At 34.6% G+C, this 7890-nt stretch overlaps 1 protein-coding gene across 2 annotated transcripts; it reads left to right on the top strand.

Moving 5' to 3' along the window:
* The first annotated feature begins 304 nt into the window (after positions 1 to 304).
* LOC137826119 (protein FAR1-RELATED SEQUENCE 2-like) lies at positions 305 to 7639 on the top strand. 2 transcript variants are annotated; one of them, XM_068631979.1, is made up of 3 exons: positions 305 to 559; positions 4520 to 4967; positions 7382 to 7639. In XM_068631979.1, exons 2-3 carry the CDS (start codon positions 4530 to 4532, stop codon positions 7601 to 7603), a joined length of 660 nt encoding a protein of 219 aa, XP_068488080.1. In that variant the 5' UTR covers positions 305 to 559; positions 4520 to 4529; the 3' UTR covers positions 7604 to 7639. The 2 variants fall into 2 exon arrangements, with proteins under 2 accessions (XP_068488080.1, XP_068488081.1); XM_068631980.1 differs by having other exon boundaries at positions 310 to 559; positions 4274 to 4967.
* The last annotated feature ends 251 nt before the right edge of the window (positions 7640 to 7890 follow it).

Here is a 7890-nt window from a genome sequence, read left to right as displayed (position 1 = left end):
TAAATATGAGAAATATATGATGTTAAAAGTAATTTTATACAATCTATATATACTCGTTAAAATAATATTTTTGTTCATACATAACTCTAATCGAAAATGTTTTAAATACTGTTTTAGAGTAATATTTAACTACTATTATCTTAAAATTGTTAGCAAGTTGATTCAAAGCAAGGAAAAAACTGAATTAAACCAAATTTAAAATATAAAAAAATATAAATTAAATTTTAAAAGTAAAAAAATGAAACCATCATTAATATTTTTTAATACGTTTATTTATTTATATTTAAATCTAAGTGTAGAAGCCAAATTGGGTGGAAATGGCGGTGCAAAACTGAAAGTGGAGCACCTATACCAAACCCGCATGACGAGGGTTACTCGTGAAAACAGTAAAAGAGAGTACCCAAAACCTCGTTTCATTCTTCCACCTTACACACACAATACAACACCTAAGATCCTTCGTATTAGTCAGATTTCTTCAATATCTTACCTAACTTCCATACAATCGACAAAAAGTGACACGGTGAAAAGATCTTGGTTTTGCACCCTCTGCCGTTTCGCAGTAAGTTAACCCATGCTTGCTTTTTTCTTTTTGTTTTCTTCCCAGAAATGTTTTTCTCTTTCGAGAACGCAAACAAGTACTTGTTCAGATCTTTTTAATGCACCTTCTACACTTCGGCAACTACGGTCTCTCAATGAGGAAACCTTTATATATATATATATATATATGTATATGTATATGTATATATATTCTTGTGTGTGAGAGCGAGAGAGAGACGGAGAGTTTTATAAGTTTTCTTGGTCAAAGTGATTTTTCTCACGGTCTCTTGATATTTTAGAATTGGGTTAAAGAACATGAGGCTGTGGTAGTCTTCTAATTGAGGCAGAGTGAGAGTGTATCTTGGAAGATTATGGCGTATGAGTGTAGCGGTGTTTAGATGCTAAGGTCCATACTTGAACAAAATGAGTATGGGGTTTGTGGATTTGGTAATTGGTGGTAATACAAGTCTAGAAAGTGAAATAAAATTGAATAGTTTGGTTTTTAGCAGAGCTAAACCAAGGGATTTAATGGTTAAGCTGGGCTTGGTTATTGTATGAGGTTGATGTTTAGGATTTTGGTAATTTCCTTTTCTAGTTGAATTTTACAATAGATATCGAGAGGGATTGGAAGATCCTTTATCCTCCAATTTCCTTGTGTTATCTTTGTTTGAATGAAATTATTCTAGGCTAAAAAGTATACATTAAAATCTCTCCTCAGCATCAATTTTTTTTATTCCATTGCTATTCTGCTGGGGTTTATCACTAAGTACAGGACTGCAACAACGAGCTCTCCTTTTTTTACTGTCCAGTACAGATTTAAATACATAAATGCATTGGGTCAGGTCAAACTTTCAGCCTTGAACTGCACGAATGCAGATGTGGACACTGTTTTATTAACTTTCTTCATTTAAGTGCTGATCAGCAAAATGATGTTTCCAGGATAACTATGTCATATCTTTTCCAAAGGAAACTTGACACAAATATACTCTGAACATTTCTAATTCATCCACCTTACGCTACCTGTATCATTTCAATGTCAACTCCATGAAGTTGCAAAATAGAGTGATTTCATCCCTTTTCATTTACTCACTTATAAGAAAGAGCAAGATACTCAATCAAGCATTTTAAATCGGAAATCCACATTCATATAAAGTATTAAAACTGTTCCTAATTAGATCTCCAAGTTTGATCTCCCATAGTTTGGCTAGTATCTACAATAGTAACATTTTTTGGCATATCGATATAAGGCTTGGAGAATGTTTTGCTATTTTTCTGGACATATGGATCCAAAATCAATTATGGATTTAAGTGTTTCAAACAAGGTTATCAAACTCGAGAGTCTACGTAGACTTGTGGTGAGTTTGTAGACTCGAGAGTCTACATAGACTTGTGGTGAGTTTGTAGACTCGAGAGTCTGCATAGACTTGTGGTGAGTTTGTAGACCCGAGAGTCTACATAGACTTGTGATGAGTTTGTAGACCCGAGAGTCTACATAGACTTGTGGTGAGTTTGTAGACTCGAGTCGTGGACCTTACTCATAGACTCGTGAGAGTCTTGTCAAACGAATACTTAACCCCTCTTTCACCGCAAGATCATTATTTCTAAAATTAGATTCATAGTGCATGTAGGGGTTAAGGCAATAGGCATTTGCATGCTAAGACTTGTGAAGTTGATTATCCACCTCAATGATTTTCCAAACATGTTCATAGCTATGAAAATACCACCAATTATGCTATATTAGAAATAATTACAGAATAAATAGTTTAATTTTTAATGGTAGAAGGTTTATAAATTTTACGTTTTCTTAATATTATTAAAGTTGCACTTGCACAATCCTTCTCCTTGTATATGAACCTCATTGTGGGTTTTATATCTCAATGCACTAATGGAAGGACCACCATAAGAGAGGTAGCAACTTTGGGGTATATGGTTACATTCTTCCAAAATTGGCTATCTAATACAATATTCTCAACTTTACTCCCATTTTATGAAGTTCCAAACTTGCTTGTGTCCCACTCTTTAGAGCTAAAATTGCTCATCAATGATGCTTTCAATTCATAAAGGCAAGCTAAAGTAAAATAAGTCGTGGAAAATCTAGTCATACCAAACCTTATAAAGTCTCTTCCCTTTATAGACATTTTCAACATGCTAATTTGCACTATTCTACCATAAATGTAAGTGGTGATCTTTCTCCTCTTCTTGATATTAATTTAATGGACCATTGTGGGTTTTATATCTGAATCCACCAATTGAAGGAACAAAAGTTTACAATGAAAATCACGTTACGTGTTAATGGAGAAGACACAGTGGTTGATCAAAGATTGCGAGACAGAGGCCAAAGATTGTTAGACAGTGGCATTCAGAGAAGACACATAATGGCCTTAGAAGATGTACGTGATCGCATGAGAAAATGTGATACAATTGTTGGAGAAATGGGAGTTGCACATAAAGAGATCAGAAACGTAAGAAGGAGATCGCGAGCGTGAGAGTCGGATGCACAACCCAAAAAAGGATCAAAATTAGCCATGGTATTTTGAAATGTTGCATTTCAAATGCAACATGTCACTTTTCTGCCAAATGAGATGACTTGTTCACTTGAACTTAGTCTCACAAGTCTACTCCAAATTAATCTGAGTCTGATCTAAGTTTAATTTGAGTCCACCAAAAAATGAGTTTGGACATGACTCAACTCGGATCAGGTGAGTAAACTCATAAACTCTTTATGAGTTGGCCCTAGATTTTGATAACCATAGTTTCAAATAATAGTATCCTTTTTGTTGGTGCGTTCGCTAAAAAAGAATCATAGCCTAAGGTGGTTGCAGGAGAAGAAGTGTGTTATTTTCTTCAAATTTGTAGCATTTAATCATGACTGAGCTGACAAATGCAGGGTTTAGATTTTAGGCGGAGAAGGAATATAGCCAGGTGTGTGATCTTGTCTAACCTTGACATGAGCCATGACTACCTATTAGTAACCGTTCAACTTGGAAAATGCGTAGTCAAGTCACAGCTTAGATGACAACATTTATGATGCAATTTGTCCACTGACCAGTTAATTTCCTGGTTTCTTAAACCTAAGGTGGCAGTATCGATAGAATAAAAAGCATGTAAGCTGAAACATAACAAAAATTCCCTAAACTTTCGAAGAGATGAGAAAGAAAATGAAGAAGACCATCAAATTTATCAGACTTCTGGTTAGATAACAAACCTAATGAAAACAACTTGCTTTGCTGTCCTTTTGATTGTGTGGTTCCTAGGATAGAAGCTTAATTTTTATTCTTTCTTTCATTTAATATATCACAAAAACCATGCACTGGCAGTTCATGTAAATCTTTTAGTTGATTGTAAAATGTTCCATGGTCTTTTTTTCACCCCCAAAAGGAAATGGAGTGATGGATGGACTTGGATAAGAGTTAAGATTGGATAAATTATGATACAATAGTTTTAGCCGTTTAATCTTGCTGTGGCACAATTGTTATATAGTGTTTGTTTGGTTGTACTTATTTTATAGAAATAAATCATTTTTATTTTTTCTTTTCCATCTTCTTGAGAGTTTCCTAAAAAATAAAGTGGTTGTTTTCTCAAAATAATTGCAATACCCAGCCAAACCCATGCCTGTATAATACATACACTCTAGACACATTATATATGAAATTGACTCAATTTCCTTAAAATGTAATTCATTTTACTGTTCCTCACTTTCTCCCTTCGCTTTCTCATTTGCTTTGGTCCTTCAAAGCTGTCACTCTGGTCCAGCCTAATGTAGTTTTCTCAAAAGCCCTGAGATACTTCAGTCATATCCTTTTCTAAACTAAATAAACATTAAATATGTCCATGCTGAGGCTTATTCTCTATTTTTTTTTTCTCTGAACTTGTTGGACACACTTTTGGGGGAATTGATAATGCATCTGCTAACTCAAAAACACTGAATTTTATATATTTGTTCCATGAATATTTGAAATTGTTTATCTTAATGACACAATAGGCAGACTTTTATGGATTTTGTGGTGGTGGATTCGGACAAGGCAAATGAAGCCGAGTGTAGCTGTCTAGAAGAGAGTACAAGTATATATGAAGGAGTTGAAATTCAAGAGCCATATGTGGGCATGGAATTTGATTCTGAAGTAGCTGCTCGGAAATTTTATATTGATTACGCCAGACGGGTAGGATTTGTTGTACGCATAATGCAAAGGCGGCGTTCTGGAATTGATGGGAGGACTCTTGCTCGTCGGCTTGGATGTAACAAACAAGGATTCTCACCAAATAACAAGGGGGCATTGGGACCAGAGAAAAAACCAAGACCTAGTGCTCGTGAAGGTTGCAAGGCAACTATCTTGGTAAAGTTGGAAAAATCTGGAAAATGGGTTGTCACCAGATTTATAAAGGATCACAACCATCCTCTAATTGCTACGGCTAATGGGTTTGGTACAGTGGTGAGCTTTCTGCTTGTTTAAATTATGCTGTATTATTCATTGTGCATTAGGTAACAACTTATTTCATACAATTTTAAGTGATAGTATTCTTTTTTTTTTACCTTTTGGGATATGGTTTGCTGGTGGGTTTGTGAATTGTGCATGTAAGACCTGTGGTAACTGCTGATAACATTAATTGCTGAATATAGTCATCTTATCTCAATATATTTTGTTTATACCTGTCACAATCTGACACATAGGTATTCACTAGTTTGTAAGACTCTGTTTATTTGGATTTTGCATAAATGGAGTCACAAGTGTTTTGCAGGATTGCTAAATTCTAAAATGAGATGAAAAATAATGACATTTATCAGGAGTAATTTTCCTGGTGCCTTTTATTCATAACTACGGCTGATTTTATATTATGTTGGTGGGGAATATTTATGAAATTTTATTGATAGTCAGATTTAGGGAATATTTAGTCCATTTTTTCTTTGTAATGCTTTTATTCCTAATCATAGACATGATAGTATTAGGAATGAAGACGTTAGAGAAAGAGCAGGTAGCATCTATTATAGAAGAAATAGTAGAATGTTGTCTTAAGTGGTTTGGGCATGTGTGAAGAAGACATGTAGAAACTGATAAAGGAGAGTAGAGCAGATGCTAGATAGCGAGGGTAGTCTTATCACTAGAGGGTAGAGGAGACTGTCAAAAACTATAGGTCAAAACCATTAAGGATATATAGGTTACTGATTTGTCTACAAACATGCTTAACTAGATGCATTATTTGTTGGTTTTAATCAAATATAGACAATTGTATCATGACAGTAGCATTTCTTCTAAAATCTAATATAGTTTATGCACTTGAAAAGGAGATTATGTTTCAATAACAATTGTTGTTTGATACCAAGTTTTTAAATTAATTATTTAAGATGTCATGTTCAGTTCCTAGGCTTATTGATCAGTAATGGAAATCTTGCCAATTATGTGCTTCCTCCCAACAATTTAAGCTTTAAAAGTTCTTGATATGGTCGGTCAGCCTCCTTGACCAAGTTATTGGACATTTAGTTTATGTTGCATTGGTTCTTGATTGTTACCAATTGATTCCTTGGAAATCTTCATGAGCAATGAGGTTGTTGTTCTTGAACTACAGTGCTCTCTTACTTTCCCACTCTTCTGTAGTATTATTCTTTTTTCCTTCTCCAGATCATACTTTTGAGTATTGTTTCCCCTCCTCTCTTAAAATTCAGTTTGCCGAGTGTAAACTTCATTCACCATGAAGTTTTACTGGAATTAGTATTCCATTACTTGGTTATGGGTAAATTATGATCTTGCGTGGCTTTAATTGTCCGGACTGAACACTAACTTCCTATGCTATAAAACACGACAACTTGTAACGGCAACGGCGGTCGGTCATCTATAATATTTATTGGATTTTTCTGCTAGATATCGACAGATAATGAAAAGTTGATGTCTATATCTGCTTGCTTCCTCTTTACATTTTGGTGTTTGGTTTTTAGGTTATTTTTTGTTGTTTATTTGGGAAAATAAAGTGTCGGACATGAGCAAGGTGATAATAGCAGATCACTTATTAAAAGGTTTTATTTTGTGAGGTATAAGAAAATGGTAAAAGGGGAAAATGATGCTGTCTGACTAATAACTGAATAACTGTTTGTACAGGGGTGGCTAGCTACCTAACAGAATAAGTAGTATGAATGAGGAGAGAGGGAGTTGGGATTTATTGGCATGTACTTGTGATACTGAGGTACTCTTAATATAGCTCTAAAGTGTAAGGTTTTCATCACATTGGCTACGGTTAGCAATAAAAAGATTTGTTTTCAATCCTTTCTTGAGTTCTTACCCTAATCCGAGTTGGTTCTAACCAATGACTACGGACAACCAGCTGTTCTCAGTTGAAGCTAGGCTGCCAGTACCATGTGAGCTAAAAGATAATTTAGAAAGGCCTTGTTCCTGTTGTTTTATTGAGTTGAAACACCGTGTTCTTTGTATGTGTAGTTAATGTTCATTACATGTGCAAGAAGGCAGAGATTGCTCATCTATCTAGTGAACATAAAAATAATGGAATGAAAATGATCAAACAAGAAAGTTCACAAAGCTAAACTGCTGCTCTCTCCAAATTTCATTATTTAAAAAGCCGAGGATTGAATAATTCTATTGCGAAGTAATGAATGTAGTTAAGGAGTTATAGGTGACATTTGGTGCTTTATTGCAATACATAATATGCTAAGTACATATAATTATCAAACATCTCCTGTATTTGGGTGAAAAACATATGAACACAATATTTTGTGGTTTTCCTAGTTTTGTTTTGTTAGGTGGTTTTTTATTTTATCTTCATTGTCCTATTCCAGTGCTACTAGATATTTGGATCAACACCATTTCAAAAAAAAAATATATTTTTCCTTTGCTTGTAGGGTGATAAAGATAAGAAAATTTCAGAACTTACAATGGAGTTGGAACGCCAAGATCAACTATGTGCTGCATATCGAGAAAAACTGCTGAGCTTTATAAACAATGTTGAGGAGGAGACAGAGGAACTGTCCACAAAAATTCAACTCGTTATTGAGAATGTAAGGAGAGCCGAGTCTGAAATGAAAAAATGTTCACAGAACAGAAAGCCTTGGTGCTTAACCTGAGTGTATAATTGACGAGTATAGTAAATAATTTCACTACGCATAGGTCTTCTTTATACATATCCGAATCTGTTCTTTTCGTTTTCAAGAGGACAGGGAAAGACTTGTGGTACCTAGAAGTGCCATACACCTGTTGCGTTATGCAAGGATTATTGAGGGAATGAAACCGTAAGGCACCAAACTGACCAAACTTTTGAAGAAGGAATGCAGTACACTAGCGACCTATTTATCACTGCATCCTTTTTAAAAAGGTTCAAAATTTTCAGACTTTAGTGTAATGACCGTATATT

This window comes from Phaseolus vulgaris, chromosome 8 (genome assembly GCF_000499845.2).
Source record: "Phaseolus vulgaris cultivar G19833 chromosome 8, P. vulgaris v2.0, whole genome shotgun sequence".
Lineage (NCBI taxonomy): Eukaryota > Viridiplantae > Streptophyta > Magnoliopsida > Fabales > Fabaceae > Phaseolus > Phaseolus vulgaris.
This window is presented reverse-complemented; position numbering and strand designations above follow the sequence as displayed.